This window comes from Pantherophis guttatus, chromosome 3, assembly GCF_059756535.1.
Source record: "Pantherophis guttatus breed Tessera chromosome 3, ASM5975653v1, whole genome shotgun sequence".
NCBI classification, from domain to species: domain Eukaryota; kingdom Metazoa; phylum Chordata; class Lepidosauria; order Squamata; family Colubridae; genus Pantherophis; species Pantherophis guttatus.
In genome coordinates, this window is record NC_142065.1 from 78747296 (window position 1) to 78768394 (window position 21099).

Below are 21099 nucleotides of genomic sequence, written 5' to 3' on the forward strand. Positions count from 1 at the left end.
AGGGATGAGGAATATCTTGCTTTCTATAAACCAGCTGCTATCATACTTGATAACTGATTATGATGGCTGGTGCTTATGGAACCCAGCAGCATCTGTACAATCATAGGTTCTGTCTTCATTAATAAACCAACTGTTCAGTTTGTATTCTTAGACTGTTGGAAATAAAAAACAAAACTCCAAAGAGAAATGTCCTAAAAATTAAATGTATTCTTTTATACCAGCAGCAATATATTGGAGGCATACTGGAGGCATATTGGTTGCCTGTATAATAGGATGAGAGACAGATACCTTGGTCTACATACCAAATGAATGACCCATTGGGATTCCCATATCAAAACAACTTACCTTATGTGCAGCCAGAATCTGAAAATAACATTTAACACAGCCCAGTAATTAAGCAGAATAGTTTGGTTGAGATTCGCATATGTGAGACTGATTGGGGTAGATTGTAGGAGTGAGACCGAAATATAATTTTATCATATTTTATTTATCTATATATTAAATTATTTGTATTTTATTCCAATTTCATTTTAAACTGTATTTTATTCCAATTCCATTTTAAATTGTTTTTATCAGATTTTAGTAATAATTTGTGTCTGGAACTCTGCACTTTGATATGGCCCAAGGGCTAATCAATAAAGTAAACTCATATCAATTGTTAGGGTATCAAAACCTAGCTGTGCCAGTTGGTCTGGGGCCCTAAGGGGGGAACTCCCTGCTGGAGGTGGCTGATGGGCTAAGAAGACCTCATCCCTATCCCATCCATCTCTTGGTTCTGGTTTCAGTATAATTTTATGATCAATCTATGAAGTTATTACTTATTTTATAACTTGCAAGCTGCCCAGGGTCACCTAATAGGGGAAATGGACAGCATAACATTTAATAAATAAATAAATTCACAAGTTCAGCATTGGGACAAGGATAGTGAAACACACAAGCTGATTAACTTCCAGATTTTGTGTCACTCATTCTCTAAACTTATTATATATAGAATTATATAAACTTATAATAATAAATAAAATTATTATTAAATATGATTATGCAAATGTACATCAAACTACCATTATACAGGGCACAGAAATGGAGTACAAAATATAAGTCAAAGAAATTATTTAAGAAAAAATATAGCTAAATCAGCATCATTCCTCTCCATATTTGTCTATTCTTGTAAACTAATCTTCTTCCACCATATCCATACACTGCTCCATACCCACCATTACTCTTCTCCTTTAAACTTCTCACCTCTCTTTTTGAGGATATTCCATCCTGTCTTTCTCAGCTTTCTCTTTCTTGATATATTAATTCTTCCTTCATATAGTCATTTCATTTCACAATGATGAGCAGGACAATGGAGAAATAAATTCTAACTTTATTAGGAAACAGTGGAGTTCTGGGAGCAGCTCTTTATATCTAAAGTAGTCTTAACTATTGACACATGGTATGGAGGATATCTAAGATGGCTACAGCAAATGGAATATCTAATGAATTTTATTCCAAGAGTCTTTAAGGGAATAAAAGTTTGGAGTAAATTCCACAGAAAACTCCTCCTGCAATTACATTGCTTTATTCTAGTGATTCTCAACCTTTTGTTCACCATGGACCAGTAGTGGGTTGCCCCTGGTTTGGACTGGTTCGCAAGAACCGGTAGTAAAACCAGTGGGAGGCTCCGCCCACTGACCCGGATGTCATCAGAAGTGATCTGCGCATGCGCAGAAGCTTCTGTGCATGTGCAGAAGCGCGCGCGAGCGAACGAAGCAAGTGCGCGTGCGAGGGCACGATGCAAACCGGTAGTAAAGGTAAGTAGAACCCACCCCTGCCATGGACCCCCTTAAAATACCTTTTGTGGCCATAGATCATGGCCACGGACCACCAAGACTTAATTCAAGATTTAAATCATAACCTTTCTTCCAGCCATCGTGGGCCTCCTGTGATGACATCGTGGCATCCCCCCAGGCGTCCGCAGACCACAGGTTGAGAACCACTGACTTATTCAATGAATGTGATGGGCAGTCCAGATAATGTTATTTCCATTTGCATCTGCAGTAAGCCCTACAAAGTTAAACACTGATAAACAAACAACAAGGTGGAACCCTAAATACACTTGCACATTAATTTCCCCTTCTCCTTGGAACTTCCTTTTGCCATATATTGCAGACAATTTTTCTTAATTCCATATCATTGAAGGAGGTGAATAGGGCCTTTCCCAGACTCAAATTATCCTTGAATTCGTGTTGTATACCAGTTGTTTCCTGCTGGGAGTTGTTTCATTTGCTGCGAAGGTTTTGCTTTTTCTATTCAGGACTGTAACTTCAAAGACGGAGCATTCTATCTGAATTACTAGGAGACACACCAGTCCTCTATGCGGCTTTAATTTAGTTCTCATTTCCTTTAATTCCTTATTATATAAGTTCCCTGAATGGGATGGCTAATTTTATCTCTGCCTATTTCTATTATGGCGAGGAGTCTTTAGTGGCCTCATTGTTGTGTCATCAAATTACGGTATGTTCATGAGTTTGCATTACTTTCAACATGAAAAGACTCTTGCAATTATTCTATTCAAGAGTGCTTTTTGAACAACAAAAAAAGAAGGTGGGGATTAATAGCAGATCCTTATGAATTCTTCGACTGTTGACACCCAAGTCCATAAATTACTACAATCATTTAACAGAATTCACATTTCATGTTCTATACGTGCTCTGCGTTTTGTGTGATGCAAGGAAGACAAAAGAAAAAATTTTAATAGAGAGAAAAGTAATTATGAATACATGAAGTCACATCACAAAGTGTGAAGGTCTAATCATCCACATGTTGCTCAGATGCAATGAGTGTGGAATTCTAAATACAGATAACAGGAGTAATTTGGAGAGCAGCAAACACTGCTTATTACCGCAGGCAAAATATACAGTATACATATCAGGAATTGGGGGGATACAAACGTCTTAATACCAGTCTGACTGCATTTAACTAAGGCTTAGATAATTGAATGAACTGTCAGTTTTGGAAGCCATATTAGACCGGAAGCTTCCATGTGCCACCTGCTCATGTGTGGGAAAGTAGGAGCGGGGGATTGTCTTTAGACATAATAGCATTCTTCCTGTCGGTCAAGGTCAGGCTGATCCTGCAGCTGAAGAAGGAGTGGTCGGAGTGCTGTCTCGAGATGGGACGGATGGTGATTGGAGCATGAGATCAACTGAGGAGTGAGGAGATGGTTTCAGGGTTTTTGATTTACTGAGGGAAAACTCAGACCTCTCAGATTCGGGTTTTCCCAGATGTGCCAGTTTACCTATTCTAGTAAATAGAACTTTGAAAAATCCTTGCTTCAGAGTTTTTACTTGGAGTTGGGTTTTTTTCTGGAATGCTAACATTAACCCGAATCTCCAAACTAGAGATGAGGGAAAACTAGAATCTGGTTTATTAAACCATCCTGGAGACTGAACTAAGTAACAGCTGATTTATATTATCTATGTTTCTAAACACACAGATCATCTCTTGGTTCTCATGGCTTATTCCTAATATCTGCAAAACCTATCTAACCTAGGAACTATCTAACCTATTCCACAATTAATATTTTGAGAAATAGAGCATTGTTTTCTTTTTCTTGTTTTTATTGCCCCCTTATGATTTATCCCTCTTTCCCAAATTTGTACAGGTTGTCCTTGACTTACTAGTTCATTTAGTGACTGTTCAAAGTTATGACACTGAAAAAAGTGACTCATCACCGGTTTTCACACTTATGACCATTGCAGCATCCCCATGATCACATGATCAGAAGTCAGATGCTTGGCAATTGATTAGTATTTATGACGGTTGCGGTGTCCTGGGGTCAGGTGATCCCCTTTTGCGCTTCTGACAAGCAAAGTCAATGGGAAAACCAGATTCACTTAACAACCATGTGACTAACTTAACAACTGCAGTGATTTACTTAACAACTGTCACAAGAAAGATCATAACATGGGGCAAAACTCAACAGCAAAGGTTTCACTTGGCAACAGAAATTCTGGGCTCAATTGTAGTTGTAAGTCAAGGACTACCTGTATAGTATTAGATTAAAAAGTTCTTGAGAATTTAAAAATAATTTCACTAGTCTGACACATTTTGATTGGTCCCAATATTATTATCAAATTATGCACGTTGGCTCTTTTTTTCCCATGTCAACCATTATACATTCTTTAAGTAGGAACCAAGGAGTAAGAGCCTTGCACAGATCTCAAGTAGATACTGACCTAGGGCATAAAAGCTTGAGGGTGTGGGGCACATCTTCTTCTGAAGCATTCTAAAGCTGCAGATGCCTATGGAGATTCTCAGTCATCCAGGTCATGGTTGTCCCAAAGGTTGTCCCTCTTTTTCAGGAGGCAACTGGACTTCCTTGTTTTGTCTTTGAAGACGTTTCGCTTCTCATCCAAGATGCTTTTTCAGCTCTAATTGGATGGTGGGGAATGGAATGCATCCTTTTAGAGAGACACTGGAGGTTTATCTGTGTCCTCAGGGTCACCTGAGTAGTGCAAATGGGTGTGGAGCCTTTTTGGCTGCAGGATATTTTCCTGCCCTGTGTCCCTTCACTGTTGAAGACAAGCGCAGGCTGGTGGGGATGAGTCTGTGTTGTCTGCATCTCAAACTGAAGTGCAAATGGTTCCTGTAGTCTGCAATTTTTTTCTGGAAATCCCTTCATACTCCCACACCATTCGAACGCTATGGGATAAACACCCTTCAAAGAAAAAAACCAAGAAAGTCCAGTTGCCTCCTGAAAAAGCACCTTTGGGATAAAGCTGTAGATCTTGGCATCAGCAGGAGGTGGTACCGTCCATCCATGTGATCTAGGGATACCATATATCTTGAGCCAACATTGTTCTTAACACACAGCATTGGAAATAGAGAGAAAAAGATGACAGTGTTGTATGGCTCTTATTCCCTAGTTTTACGGCAATTGAAGAGGCCTTGTTAAGCCACATCTTAACTGTTATGCTAAGCAGAGTTTTCCAATATCGGGCAATTATTATTTTAGCTGTAAAATTAAATAAGGTTAAATAGATAATAAGGTCCTTATTTTTAAGCTTGAGGTTTGGTACTATAAATAAATGCAGTAAGCCTAAATCTGGGGAGCATTCAATTCTTTATTTAGCAATTACCGTATTCTTATCTCAGAAAAATGTAATCCCAGAAGGGTGAAAGTAGACTTCAAATTACAGAGACAATCGGGACCAGAATTGCCATTCCTAAATAGCAGGATTGTAAAGCTTGAATATCACATGACTGTGTCACTCCAGGGGTCCCAATTCCAGGGGTCCCAATTGTTGTTGTTAAGTGAGGACCACTCAGATGATCATGACTTTCAACTTCCTGCCGGCTTCCCCATTGATTTGCTCATGGAAAGCAGGCAGGGGACATTGGAAATCGTGACCATATGACTGCAGCTCACTTCAATACCATAATTACAGGCTGTATACCAAGCACCAGCGTCACAATTCTATGACCTCAGGGGCACAGCAACAATTGGAATTCTGAGAACCAGTCATAAATCCTCCTCATTCAGCAGTATCCAAGTTTGAATGGTTTCTGAATAAATAATTGTTACCCAAAGATCGCCTGTATAGCTTTCTCACATGACAAATACAAATTTTAAAAAGTGAACTTTTCTTAAAACTTCTCTAACTTTTGTAAGCATAATTTGTGTGTGTGCGTGTGTGCGTGTGTGTGTGTGTGTGTGAGAGAGAGAGAGAGAGAGATGATAGATAGATAGACAGACAGACAGACAGACAGACAGATTTATTCTAACTGGAATCAAGTGCCAGCTATGTATAATCTTCCACTATAGTTCTTGCATTGAAACAAAAATAAGTTCACCAGGTTTCCATAATTTCTGCCTGTATGGTGTGAACCAAGATCACTATCCCAAGCTTCCTTTAAACCATCGAATGGATCACCTATTTCTAATTACAGTAATAACCTATACTTTTTGGAGATTATTCCTTTTGGTTGATCTAATTAATAAAGTATTAAATTCTAGAAGTTGGTATAATGCCATGTTGCTTGAAGCTCTATTGTACTATTTCTATTACCCCAAAGAGATTTGAGTTGAGACCAAAAGAATCATGGTAACTTATCACCTATGCATTGCTCTATCTGATCTTTATTGAAAAGTTCCTTATTACTATAAAAATCTTATAATATATAAATATTATATTAATTCAAAAATTTAATTTTAGCTCAACCACAATGTTTATCCTGGTTTATATGTATTATTAAATGAATTTTTAAAAAATCATTTATCAAAGCTATGTATATACTCTTCCAGACTTGAAACATCATTTTCATAAAAGCATTTTTAATCTGTTTTATTCTAGAAAAATATTTGGCTGAAAAGAATTGATTTATAAAATTATTTGGCTCTAATATACAGTAGTCTAAATTTGGATCTATTGTACATGCAAAGGGAAAAAAATGCCACTTGCATTTACAATTTTGTGTGTAGCAGAATATGTACAAGCTTCAGAATGGTCTGATAAAACTCAATGACTTCCTGATTGCATCATTCAACATGGTTGTCTCACCAAACTCTGACATACAATCAATAATACAATTTCTACACATTGTATAATCTAGGTATTGCATTTCTCTAAAGTTTTTAAGTGAAGATGTTTACTGAATTGTAGAAAGAATTGAAGGAATAACATTTTCAAAGTTTTCATTTAGTTCTTGATACTTCCCAGATTTACCATAATTAAAACCACTAAAACCAAAAATAGCTTTATAAAACAATAACAATTATTTCATGAAAGGTACCAATCCTTTTCATTTATTGCATCATTATATTTATATCTGAAAGCAGTGCCTTTGAATTTCACAAAACATAGAAAGCCTTATTGTTAAATATCACTTATATTTAGTCTTTCTCAAAAATTATAATTAAGATAAAATAGAATGCATTCTGGGCTGTTGGTCTGAGATCCGAGCTTGGCAATTTGGTTGCAAATGTTTCATCACCATTTGAGAAGACATCGACAGAGCACTTTGAATTGTCCTCGTCTGTCAGAGCACTGGCCTTTAAATACCTTCTTATGTGATGCAAGTTAGTGTGGATGTTTCTTCGGCTACATCTGAATCATGGTCTGACTTCGGGCTGTTTGATCGGCTGGCTGTTGTTACTGAGGCATGATCTTTGGTTTTAAATATCATCTGTGTGATGTAAATTAGTGTTATTTATTTATTTATTATTTGTTTATTTTATTTATTTGTCAAGCATATATAACAGGTAAAAGTATAAACATAATTTGAATATATGAAATGAGTAAGAGTAAAAAGGAATATTAGGATAGGGACGGTAGGCATGCTGGTGCACTTATGCATGTCCCTTACAGACCCCTTAGGAATGGGGTGAGGTCAACAGTAGACAGTTTAAGGTTAAAGTTTGGGGGGATTGGGGAGGAAACTACAGAGTCAGGTAGTGCATTCCAGGCATTGACCACTCTGTTACTGGAGTCATATCTTCTACAATTGAATTTGGAGCAGTTTACCTTGAGTTTGTATCTATTATTTGCTTGTGTATTGTTGTGGTTGAAGCTGAAGTAGTCATTGACAGGTAGGGCATTGTGGCAGATAATTTTATGTACTCTGCTTAGGTCAGACTGAAGTTGGCATAGTTCTAAGTTGTCTGAGCCCAAAATTTGGAGTCTGGTGGCATAAGGTATTTTATTGCGGGTAGAGGAATGGAGGACTCTTCTTGTAAAATATCTCTGGACTCTCGATTGTATTTGTGTCCGATATGCAGTGCGGGTTCCAGACAGATGAGCTGTATTCGAGACTTGGTCTAGCAAATGTTTTGTATGCTCTAGTTAGTAGTACAATATTACCAGAGAAGAAGCTACGCAAGATTAAGAACTCTTAATGCCTTTTTGGCAATGTTTGTTCAGGTATGTTCTGCCCCAGCTACGGACCCCAAAGAACGCAGCACACACAAAGTCCGTACAAACCTTAGTTTACCAATTAAGGACTACTAATGAGTTTTTCTTAGTAGTTGTTCAAACAGAAGTACAGTTTAAATCAGTCTTTTCTGAACAAGGGCTGTTAAGTTAAGTTCATTAACAGCTGACAAGAATCCAAAGAATAACTCAATTCTGAAACACAGTATTTCAGATAACCGTAATCTTATTGTGGTTGGCAGAATGCCCAGAAGCAATTTGCAGGAAAACTGACAAGAAAGGAGCAAGAGCAGATCAGACGTTTCTGGAATCAAGACACAAAGGAATATGAACGAAGTTGTTTCCTGCAAATTGCCTCAGTTGTCATCCTTCCTTAAATAGGCTAGGGGAGTGGCCAATTAGCCCCAAGCCTTACTCTCGAGGAGACCTCCTTCTGAGGAGCCACTCCTGCCTTTTGGCAGCTTTGCGCGCTTGTGCATCAAGAAGAGACTCCTCCTCCTCTTCCTCTTCACTTATGGGAGCTTCTGTAGGTTCTGACGGCCCTGGCTGAATCCCCGCCTCTGGCACCACATCTCCAGCCTCCTCATTGTCTGACTCGAGTGCCAGCTGCACAGGCTGCTGGCGCAGCACCACACCAGCCTCCTCACTGTAGGAATCAGCTACTAGCTGCACAGGCCACTGACGAGCCACAACAAAGTATTGCTAAAATCATAATCTGGTTTTGGTCTGTTTGAATGGTTGGTTTTTGTTACTGAGACATGGTTCGATTTCTTGTGAGCTGATGGGTTGTGATTTTAGTTGTTGCGTAGTGGGGAGCCTGTTGGTTTTAAATGCTATCTTCAGGATTGTGGTTGATGCACTTCTTTCGTTCTCAGTTGAGACCAACCATAGGGTTGGAAAGCTGCAATAATCCAAAGGAAAATGTCAGTTTTGCTGCCGTTTCCAAAAAAAATCACAGGACTCAAAAAAACAAAACAAAAAACACCTGACTCAGCTCCTCAAAAGATCACATTGTGAATATCAATCAGGCCTATAACCAATCCCCACATTAGTGCAAATTACTTAAAGAGAATCAGGTTTGAGTCCTTGGGGAAAGAAACAATAGTGGAGAAATTGTCTTGAAAATGGCTATAAAATGAAGTCTAGCCAAAGACTTAAGCGAACAATCCCTCCAGGTGTCTTCTAGATTTAGTGGCTTTTTAGAAAGGCGGTAAATGCTAAGCTTTATTTTTGTGTAATTAGGTTAGGTTTAAGTGTTATTAATTAAATGTGTGAGAGAGTGAGAAAAAGAAAAAGACACTGGTTGTACTGAAAATAACAAGTTCTGTTCTTTCTCTTGCATCAATCTGGACATTTCTTTTCAACACAAGAATATATGTGGTGTGGTTGCTGGTGTAGGAGTTGTACATGTCTGAAGACCTGGAGAAACTCATTCCCACAGAATTGCTGCAGTTCACTAATATTCACTAATATTAGACTTAATATTTGACTATCAATAGGGAGCTGTTTTCAACTGGATAGAATGGAGGGTGGTTCTCTAAGGGATTTCCAATGATCTCCCTGTGTCTCTTATTCATTCATCCAATCTCCCTCCAACCATTGCTACAATAGATGAAGAACTGCAAACTAGAAAAGAATTGCACGTCATATCTTTCCAACTCAAATTGCCTATAAAGCAGGCGACAAATTTGGGAGAGGTAGTACAATTTTTAGTCAGCACTTGATAAATTGTTTTCAGAAGCTTCCTTGAATGTTCCTTTTGTTCTCTGAAGAATAGCCAACCATATGCAAAAAGAGAAACACGGACAATTTCACATAATGCACTTTTCAAGTCATCCTGATTTTGGAGTCGTAATTAGCGTAATTGTTAGGAATTCCACACTTTTCTACCTCAGGACTCTGATGAGGCCAATTTGCAACCATTAAATTTATTAATACTTCTGGCTTTTCCTGAATTGCACATTCCAGATGTTTTGTGACACTTGCTATGTTTCATCTTGATGATAACGATATAGGAAAAACTAGAACTAACACGCAGATAAATAAAGGGCTTTGTTTTGTTTTGTTCTCTTTTAAAGTAGCTCCTGGTGACTTCCTTGTCATGTAAATAAGTTGTCTTGGTAACAATGACATGCCATTCTGCCTTCTGTGATGTTTTGATAGTCCAGTCAAGCCTGCATAAAAATAGAAAAATCTCCTATAGTAAAATTCTTTCTGTTCACAGCATTTTAGCTGCTCTCTTTCAATCCTAAAAGTAGGACCAGGAATGTCCAAGTACGTACAGGCTGACTACTGTATCACAATGATATCCCACCTAATTTATGATGCCAGCAATACAAGCTGCCTGTTTTGGCAATAAGCGACTGGTAAATAAAGCTCTCTGCTCTGCCATCTTAAAATTCTGCAACCTTAAAGCAAATTTGCTGCCCTCCAGCATAATAGGGCTTTGTTCTGTTCCTAGTATAAAGATAACTGAACAGTCTGGTTGGAGTTTGTAGATAAAACAGATTGAGAGACTGTTAGATTTGTTTCAAGATCAAAATAAATATCTGGGCCATTTTTGATCTATTGAAAATAACAAACTCTATACCAACATCTTTCTTTTCCCTTTTCATGTGTTCCTATCATCTTTATTTTCATTTGTATTTTATAATTTTCATAAAAGTTTATGAAAAGTAACAAACCTTCAAATAATGTTTGTGTTTCACTATTTAGAATCAAGATGGCATATCCCAAAGATTGAGAAGAAACTCTAGCTTGATAGGGATGCAAAACTTTTAAAGCAATTTTTGCCCATCCTCTCACTGAAGTGCAGAAAAAGTGCAGAGAACAGCAACAAAGATGATTAGGGGACTGGAGGCTAAAACATATCAAGACCGGTTACAGGAACTGGGTATGTCTAGTTTAATGAAAAGGACCAGGGGAGACATGATAGCAGTATTCCAATATCTCAGGGGCTGCCACAAAGAAGAGGGAGTCAAACTATTCTCCAAAGCACCTGAGGGTAGAACAAGAAGCAACGGATGGAAACTAATCAAGAAGAGAAGCAATTTAGAACTAAGGAGAAATTTCTTGACAGTTAGAACAATTAATCAGTGGAACAACTTGCCTCCAGAAGTGGTGGATGCTCTAACACTGGAAGCTTTTAAGAAGATATTGGATAACCATTTGTCTGAAATGTGTAGGGTTACCTGCCTAAGCAGGGCGTTGGACTAAAACAGGGATCACCAACCTTTTGGACCTTAGGGACCACTACATTCATAATTTTAAATCCCGTGGACCACTAATATGATCTGCCTAATGACCAACTGGGTGGGCGCGGCTAGGTAGTCATGTGACTGGCTGGGTGTGGCTAACTCAATGTCACTCATATCAAGAGGCGCCTTGCCAGCCTCTATTCACCCCTCCCCTCCCAGCTACTCCTTGCCTGCCCGCCTGGGCTCCTTAGGGCCCAATTGGAAGCAGTTGTTGGAGCTAAGCAGCCACAAGAAAGAATTGGCAAAACAGCTGGCTCAGTTCAAATTGGATCTGACCGAGGAAGAGGCTCAGCAGAAGCACCTCATTGATGACTACGAGCATAGGCTTTCCAAGCAGAGGGAAGACCTGCGGGAGTGCAAGGCCAGGTTCTGAGTGCCTGGAGGCTCAGTGGGCTGAAATGGTCAGCCAGTTCCAGGCCTTGATGCAGTCCCTCTGGAACAAGGCCCTCCGGCTCTTCCCTCCAGCCTTTGCCAAAGCCTCGCACCAGGAGGCTGAAGCAGAATTTCAAGTCAGAATTTCTCCTCCCCTCCAACCCGACAAAAAGAGCCTGATGGGGGAGACTCTCTGCAGCAACCCAAACGTTCATTGCATGTATTCAGCCCAGGGGCTGTAGTTTGATTTAGTGCAATATAAAAAATGCAAATAATTTTTCTATGGACCACCAAAATTTTCTCACAGACCTCCAGTGGTCCACAGACCACCAGTTGGTAACCACTGGACTAGAAGACCTCCAAGGTCCCTTCCAACTCTGTTATTCTATTCTATTCTAAGGTGCAAGTATATTTCTCAGGATCCCTTCATATAAGAGTAGTATAAGTATAGGGATTTCTTGTATATTGGCTCCCTGTCTAAACACATTTTAAACCTTAAAGAAAAAAAGAAAAACCAGCACAAAACAATGGAAAAACATGGTCTGGGATTTTTAAAAAATGTTTTAGAATGTTTCAGAATCATATTAGCCAAATGCTTAAAAGATGCTAGTTATGGATTTCAGTTCAGATGAGTAAGTTGTTCTGTAGATGCTCTCAAATGACCTTCCATTCCTACCTGACGTATTTCTGGTTTGAAAATTAGCATTTATGGTTTTGGGGCTGAACTTCTGTTCAGATAATCTGATAAAGCATGCTTCAAAAGCATGCCTCATTTTGCAAAACAATATTATGTTTCTTTTATTGCCTTTAATTTGATGCTCTGCTTAAGATACATTAGTTCCTGAGAAGAGTTAAGAGCCTTTATCTTACAAGTCAATCAGCTGATAGGATCCCAGGACTAAATTCGTTTCTCAGATATGCAGATGGGCTGTTCTTCTGGTAAGAAAATGCTGACTGAGAGACAAGGTATTAAACAATTTTGGCTGTGGGAGTACTTTCTCATGGCTGAGTTACTGAGTGCAATTCAAATTATCTGCTGCTTGAAAACATCTACAGTCATCAATACTGGCATAAGATAATGGCTTTCAAGTGATAAAACTTGCAAATGTGTGATATCTCCCTACTTTGAAAATGAGAAGACACAATTCCCATTGAAGAGCCATTCCATTAGGAGAAACTCTTTTTAAGAGCCGTGGTGGCGCAGTGGTTAGAATGCTGTATTGCAGGCTACTTCTGCTGACTGCCTGCAATATGGCAGTTCAAATCTCACCCGCTCAAGGTTGACTCAACCCTCCATCCTTCTGAGGTCAGTAAAATGAGGACCCAGATTGCTGGGGGCAATAGGTTGACTCTGTAAACCGCTTACAGAGGGCTGTAAAGCACTGTGAAGCGGTATAATAAATCTAAATTGCTATTGCTATAACCTGGCTGGTGGCTTACTGCATTAGCAAGATTTTGAAAAAAGAACATTAAACGTTTTTTGATCGATGTCTTATTTCATTCTGAATTTAAATATTTATAGCACACTTTTTTGGTGCCTTTGAACTTCTTTGGTGTTGGAGAAGACTCCCGAGAATACTGTGGATAGCGAAGAAAAGTAACAAATGGGTTATTGAACAAACCTACTCAGAGTTCTCACTCAAGGCACAACTAGGCTCAAATCATCCTATTTTAGACACATTATCTGAACGCCCAGCTTTCTATAGAAAGCTTTAATACTGGGAAGATAGAAGAGAGAGGATGACCAGCAGCAATCCCTTACGGAGGATATGGGTGCATCATTGGAAGACAGGAGTGTAGGACAGATTATCATGAAGAAAATCTATGTGGTCGTTAACAGTCAATAATGGTGCACAATTAATAGAACATCCTTAAAATCATCCCCAAAGTAGCGAAAAGTATAATTTCCAATGTCAGGGCTCATTTCCCACGCAACAGATTTTCAGGTACAGAAAAACCAGAATTCCCTTTTAACATAGAAGCCTGGTGGCGCAGTGGACTAAGTGCTGTTAAAGTAGCACTTAGTTGCCAGCTGCCTGCAATTACTGCAAATTCCAATCTCACCAGGCCCAAGGTTGACTCAGCCTTCCATCCTTCCGAGGTAGGTAAAATGAGCACCCGGATTGTGGGGGCAATAAACTGACTTTGTATAAAAAAGAACACCACTTGGGGGGGGGGAGGGCGAAAGCCCTACTAAGCAGATATATACAAATGTATGAAGGCTATTGCTTAATGCATTGTAAGCCGCCCTGAGTCTCCGGAGAAGGGCGGCATATAAATCGAACCAATAAATAAATAAATAAATAAATAAAAACATCCAGTTTCTTCTCTTCGTCATTTCGCACATGCGCAAATTATCTTCCAATCCTGTCTTGCCCGTTTTCAGCAAATATGAGGACACTTTGAGCATCCACGTGCACATCTCGATCTTTTGGCTGGTGGGTTTTTTGTGGTTGTTGTTTTGGCAAGTTGCCTGAAAGACAATATAGAAAATAGTTGCCGTAATTTAAAAAGAAGGAATATATAAATCAATATCGGGATCATATTATGCTAGGAGTGTTTGATTAAATAAACTGAGCCGCGGTGCATCTCAAATAAAGGGGGGGGGGGGGAAGGACACAGGGAAAGTTTGCACATGCGCAGTAGTCAAACGGCAGGACGCTGGATAACCCGGAAGAGAACGAAGAGGTGAAAGGTCAACTATTGAAGCGACGGCATGGCGGCCGGCTCTGAGGAGGGAAAACCTCTTCAGGGGAGACCTGATGCTGACGCAACGAGCGAGGTTGCTTATGGCGAGAAGGCTCATGGAAACCCCGCGGAACCCAGCGAGGCCGCGTTCCCGCCGACTTTTAGCGTCTCCGAAATTAAGAACAAGCAGCGGCGCCACTTCATGTTCCTGCGCTGGAAGCAGCAGCAGAAGAAGGTGCGAAGGAAGGGGTCGCAGAGCTTTGAGTCTCTTTCGCGTTTAAACCCGAGCTTGTTCATTAGGAAGGAAGGAGGGTGGTTGGTAGTCGTATAGTTAATTGGGAAGGGCAGATGTTAATAAAATAAGAGAAATGGAACCCTTCGAGTCTGAAGTTGCTCGGTGGGGGCTCAGAGATTGATAAGCAAATTGTTATCCTCAGAAACATGAGAAGAAAGAATAGGACTTAGACTTGGAAATTTGTTAAAGCAATGCATGGTGGGTTTTCGTCTGTATGGTGACATGTGACTAATTTTTTATAATCCATCTAATTTCTTTTGTTCAACTTTCTTACTCCTACAGGAAAAATTAGCCCTTAAGAAAAAGAAGAAGAAGGAGCGGGAAGCCCTTGGAGATAAGGTAAAAAGGAGTGAGTGACTGAGAAAGAGAGACTTAATCAGATCAATTGTAACTTGCTCTGGCACTTAATTCTGCTGGGGTCAGGGTGGGAGCCCACAAGCAGAACACAATTTCATGTTTCCTGTGAATTGGTTCATCTACTCATCTGTTACTAAATGTTATGTATAACTATCATGATTGCCTTCTCTTCCACCTTTGCCTCTGTATGCTGTAATCGTAAATTCCAATTTATGTCTGGCTATGTCAAGAATGACTTTTTCTTTTGAACCCAATTATATCTTTCAGTTTCTATAGTGTAAAAGAGAAAGACATTTTTTCTAATCCACTTCCTTTAAAATATTAATGTTGCTCAATTTCTTTTTTTATAAGATCAAAATCCATCTTTTTGCAGCATTCTCTGGTTTACAGTATTCTTTGTGATGTCATGATTAGAATTGTAATATTAACTATGGAAGCAATATTAATTTCTTTAAAGGCATTAATAATAGTGATACTTTTATTTTCAGTCCCTTTATTGATCCCTAGCAAGGATTTTGCCCTTTTCAATATTTAATATTAATATTAATATTTGTACTGCACTATCACTCTGAAACTTTGGCTACTAATTGGGTAATCTGCTGTTTTCCATTTATTTTGTTCTGTAATTCATACATCTTTCAGCCGATAGCTCAACTTGCCTACCTTTTTTCTAATTTTTTTGATGCTATTACTAAACTACTTCAATATTCTTTAAATGGAACAGTTGTTCAATATGAAATTTATTAATTTCAGATCTCAACTTCTGTTTTATAGGCACCACCAAAACCAGAACCAAAAACCATTGAAAACCAGCGGGTATATGATGAAACCACAGTTGATCCAAATGATGAAGAGGTAGTTTTTCTATAAGCATTTTAAAGGAAAGAAATGCAGATAAATAATTAGGCAATGAATTTGGGCACACATTTTCACCTTTCTGTAACATTGTAACAGTTGGCAGGATGGTTCTTTGAAGTACATGCATCCATTTTGTCAACATTTAATTCTTCAAACTCTTTTTTCCAAAATAATTTTTTATTGTAACAAGTACATTATAAATGCTGACACAACTATTTTTATTTTTAAATGGAAGGTTCTGATTCCTGCAAATTGACTATCGCTGCAATTTCATACAAATGTCATTATTATATATTCCAGGTTACTTTAGATGACGCTACAGATGAATTTGCTCCTTACTTCAACAGGCAAACTGTTCCAAAAATTCTCATCACTACATCTGACAGACCTCGTGGGGTAAATTAACTTTTTAAGATTGATAATATTTTGCTTTGATTGAGGAATTTATATACTTAAAAATATGGATTGTGGAATATATTAGCTGTAATATACTGTTTTGTAAAATAGTTGTGTGTGAGTAAGATAAATTGGACAGTAAACATTTAATAATTATATAGCAATCAGTCACTGTTGCTTTAAATTGCCTGGATACTGTATTATAGCCAAAATTGATTGAGATAGTCAGTCATTGGTAAACTTAAGAGTTTTAAGTTTAAATAAGCATTGACTATTTATTATTTAAGTTCAGTGAGAGGGAAGGTAAATGTCTTACAGGTTTTACTGCCCAAGTTGGATGTATTTGTTTCATCTTGTCAATATGTCACTAATTTCATGAACTGCAGATAGCAGTATTTCTTTCCATATAAAAAAAAGAGACAGCCTAAAGTTTGTGTGTGTAATGAATTACATTTGATATATACATACATGTATATGAATTATACTTGAACTTTTTTTGTTTTGGCAGAGAACTGTGAGATTCTGTGAACAGTTATCCACATGTGTTCCAAATTCACATGTTTATTATAGAAGAGGACTGGCTTTAAAAAAAATTATTCCACAGTGTATTTCAAGGGATTTTACAGATTTGATAGTTATCAATGAAGATCGTAAAATACCAAGTATCCTTCATGAAAACTGCAGTGCTATTTGTAGGCACATCTCTATTAGAGCAGCAAATTTACTGTTGGATTAGAAGAGAAGGATTTAGTACTCGTTTCTGTATGGCATGTTTAATAAAACTGAAGCTGGGCATAAAGTACAAAAAATGTTTTACTGTATGGATTTTCTGGGAAAATGTTTTCTGCATAAATTGCATTAGTTATAATTCCCATGTTTAATTATATCTTAACATATTTGAAATAGATGGGCTTGTATTAAGTCATTTGCCTGAAGGCCCAACTGCTCACTTTAAGATGAGCAGTGTTCGTTTACGAAAAGAAATAAAGGTGAGTTTACTTCAATAGCCAATTTCTTTGCTTGTTAATGTTAACATTCAATACAGTGTTTTCATTTTTAACTTTTAGCGAAAAGGGAAAAATCCCACAGAACATCAGCCTGAAATAATCTTGAATAACTTTACAACACGATTGGGCCATTCCATTGGTCGCATGTTTGCTTCTCTCTTTCCTCATGATCCTCACTTTGTTGGCAGACAAGTAGCTACATTTCACAATCAGCGTGATTATATCTTTTTCAGATTTCATAGGTAAGCAAGTATTTGAACATTTATGCTACAAGTGATTTTTGTATGACAGCTTTGTTAATACTGTGTATTGCCTTTAACAGATACATCTTCAAAAATGAGAAAAAAGTGGCCATTCAAGAACTAGGCCCACGTTTTACCCTAAAATTAAGGTCTCTTCAAAAAGGAACTTTTGACTCCAAGTTTGGGGAATATGAATGGATTCACAAGGTAGTATCCCTCAACAAAGCATTGCAGAATTTTATATACTGCTATTTGGCTAAATTTTGCAGTTAAAGAATTTCTTACCAAGTGTTTTGTGTGTGACCAATAGTGGTCACACATGCTTGCAGACATGGATGCAGTCTGCCTATATACACTAGGTGCATGTGAGTGGCAATTGAGGGCTGCTTGATTTCCTATTTGCAAGTTAACAGATATTGTCAGCCCTCTCAAGTAAACCGCATAGGAAACACAACTAGATTAACTAATTATAATTTATTTTAAGGCTACATTAACGGAACCTTTTTAGTCTGAAAGTACACACTTCCTACCACCAGTTGTGCTTGATCAAGTAGGGCAGGTTCTTCTTAAATTTCATTTTCTGACCATTAAGCTACAGGGAGCTCCTGCATCTCTTGTCTGGTTGTTTCCTAGGCAGCGTCTCTTCCTCTCATTCTCCAAGGTCATCAATACATTCCATTCCAAGGTAGTCCTCAACTTATAATTGGAATCAGAATGTTTGTTGCTAAGGTGATCATTAAAAAGTTGCACCCAGTTTTGCAATCTTTTTTTGGTATGATCATTAACATCACAGTTAAGTGAATTCAGCTTCCCCCGTTGAGTCTGCTTGTTGAAAGCTGGCTGGGAAGGCCATAAATAGCAATCACTGGACACCACTGCACTGCAACTGCTGTATACACGGTCACTAAGTGACTAAATTTTGATCCTGTTACTGTAGGAATACTGCAATAGTTGTTAATGTGAGAACCAATCATAAGTCACTTTTTGCAGTGCCTTCATAACTTCAAACGGTCACTAAACAAATGGCTGTAAATCAAGTACTATCTATAATTGTATTTGGTGGACATTCAGTGAAATGGAATATTGACTAGCTGGCCTTCAGTCTTATCCACAATTATTCTCATGTTCTCACTACCTATGATTATAATTGAGATATTTTTAAATACTTGAGACACATCAAGATTTCCATGATTTCATTAATAAAAAGTCACTCAAAAATGGTAAACTTAGATTACAATAATTGCATTCTAAAGAATAGAATAATTTTGAAAACCAGTATAAGTTATTTTTGGCACATGCCCCACCCATATTAGAGACACTAGTCTTCAAAAGTATTCAAAATATAATTGAAAAGGAACAGAGGTCAGAGTGCTGTGAATGTTTAGATGGCCTTTAATACAGTCAGAGAGCCTTGCCTATTTACAACAGTACTGTTTCAAGGGAGTATCCTCATATCAATGCATTTTAAGATTACTTATTTAAAATTATTTAGAAAAACAAGGTTTCAAAAACAGGTTATTGAAAGCAGATCAAATAAATAGGAATTCTGTGTTAATACACAAGCTGGTGGTGAGGACAGAAATAAATGAAGCTTTTGCACTTATATTACATACTAAAAAGATTTCTATTTGAGTTCAGGGCTTTAAGGTTGTCAGAAAATGGGAATGTAATCTGATGACTTCCTGTGTGTTTAAGATCATGTCCAATAAACCTTTATTAACGGACATTGTTTGGCAGTAAGAAATCTAAAGGTGAAGACTAAACCTAGGCAGGCTTAAATTTGTTGTGATATATTAACCTGTAATTACTTTCATTTCAGGCATGCCTTAAAAATCTTGTAATTTGGTATTATCTTATTGCTCCATAATCTGAATTGTATTACAGGAATTTACAAATATTTATATTTTTGTAGCAAACCATAATGAACATTGCTGTTTTTCAGCGTCGTGAAATGGACACAAGCCGAAGAAAATTTCATTTATAAGAATGAACACAGAAATGCCATTTTTGTATTTTTCACACCAACAAAAGCTTCTGAAATATCCTTGAAGATATTCAAGTTACAAATGGACCATCACCACCACCACCCCTGCGAACATGACCATAACCCTATTCTCTTCAGGGTTGAAAATTCAGTTACTTTTTATAAATAATAGAAAACTTCAAGTAAGAGGAAAAAGACTGCATCAGTCACTATCTCCTTTTGTTAAGTCATGGATCCTTCTCAGAAATAATGTTTTGTAATTTAATTCTTTCATATCTTATCCTGAATTAAAGTATATCTAGTTCTGGATCTTAAAATAAGGTTTTGTGTTGAATATATTATTTGCCAAAATAAACATTCTACATGTCAAATACTATTACCGTGTATTGGTGATATAGTTCATTAATGCAGAACAGTACAATTTCAGATATAGTGGCTATACAAAATTGGCCTTCAGTAAGCTAAATTAAAGTTATTTTAAAATTAAATAAGGAACTGAAATATTCTGCCAAGTACCTATCCAAAGAATAAATGGGAAATGATTTTTTTTTAACAGGAAGAAGAAATTAGGTAATACCCCATTTTCTCTGCCCATCTTAATGAAACTTGAGATAATGGAAATTCTGTTATCTATAATCACAGGGCTTCCTTATGGACTGAAAGAAAACCAAAGTTCTCTTGAATATAATCTGATCAATATTACTTAATTCATATGTAATTCTAATCTACAGAGTAACCTTAAATGCATTAATATTTATTTACATACATGTAGGTACTACAAATCAGTTCCCAGTTTGGACACAATGGTAAACTATACTCCCCATTTTTCACTAATTGTCCCCCAGATATACGAAGAAAAACAAAGGATTTTAGATATAAAACTTCAGTTCCTCATCAATGGTCACAGAAATATCTGAAAAATACGTCTTGAAGTTTAACATCTCAAAAACCAAGATCCTGGTCATCAGCAAAATCATTAATTTACCACCGATAACTTTGGAAGGAATACCATTAGAAAAAGTTGAAAGGATCATGTACCTTGGTTCTAATTTACATGAAAGCTAGAACATGATCACTGAAGTAAAAACAAGGATGGAGAAAGCTCGAACAGCATTCTTCAAAATGAAAAAAGGTCTTGCAGTCACGACATAAGCCTAAGATTGAAAATCAGGTTTGTCATATGCTATAGCTTTTCTATCCTGCTCTATGACGTGGAGAGTTGGTCTCTGGCAGAAAGCCACTTGAAGAGTCTAGAAGCATTTGAAATATGGATTTACAGGCGGCTGTTATGTATAAATTGGGTTGATAAAATCAGAAATGAGGTCATAAGCCACCTGGAAAAGCCAAGGGAAATAATCAAAACCATAAAAAAGCGAGTGTTAGAATATTTTGGACATGTGATATGACACCCAGAAAAATACGGCATACTTCACTTAATCTTCCAAGGAAAGATTGAAGGTAAACGAGGTCCAGGCAGAAGAAAAAGACCATGGCTTTAAAATCTAAGGGACTGGTTTGGACAAAACAGCATCTTTTTGTGCAGCTGTTGATAAAAATAGGATCGCCAACATGATAGCCAACGTCTGATGACATGGCACAAGAAGATATGAAACTGAACTACACCTTAAAAGTCACTGTTCAAGTAGGTCAGAAAATTTAATCAATGGTCTCCATGGAAAAATTGTTTCAAATGAATGTGATACTCAACTAATCACCTCTGCACTTAA

General features: G+C 37.5%; 1 protein-coding gene across 1 annotated transcript; it reads left to right on the plus strand.

Moving 5' to 3' along the window:
• Positions 1-13925: 13925 nt before the first annotated feature.
• Positions 13926-19748, plus strand: RPF1 (ribosome production factor 1 homolog). The gene is made up of 9 exons (XM_034437107.3): positions 13926-14468; positions 14811-14867; positions 15660-15740; positions 16044-16139; positions 16648-16801; positions 17046-17128; positions 17207-17388; positions 17469-17595; positions 19331-19748. The coding sequence occupies exons 1-9, from the start codon at positions 14262-14264 to the stop codon at positions 19370-19372; spliced, it is 1029 nt and encodes a 342-aa protein (XP_034292998.1). The 5' UTR covers positions 13926-14261; the 3' UTR covers positions 19373-19748.
• The last annotated feature ends 1351 nt before the right edge of the window (positions 19749-21099 follow it).

Bases quoted from the DNA above. Each gene is read 5' to 3' on its own strand.
- RPF1 (XM_034437107.3), top strand. From the start codon at position 14,262: ATGGCGGCCGGCTCTGAGGAGGGAAAACCTCTTCAGGGGAGACCTGAT. The intron at 14,469-14,810 runs GTGCGAAGGAAG...TTACTCCTACAG, and splicing joins GGAAGCAGCAGCAGAAGAAG to GAAAAATTAGCCCTTAAGAA. The intron at 16,802-17,045 runs GTATCCTTCATG...TATTTGAAATAG, and splicing joins TGAAGATCGTAAAATACCAA to ATGGGCTTGTATTAAGTCAT.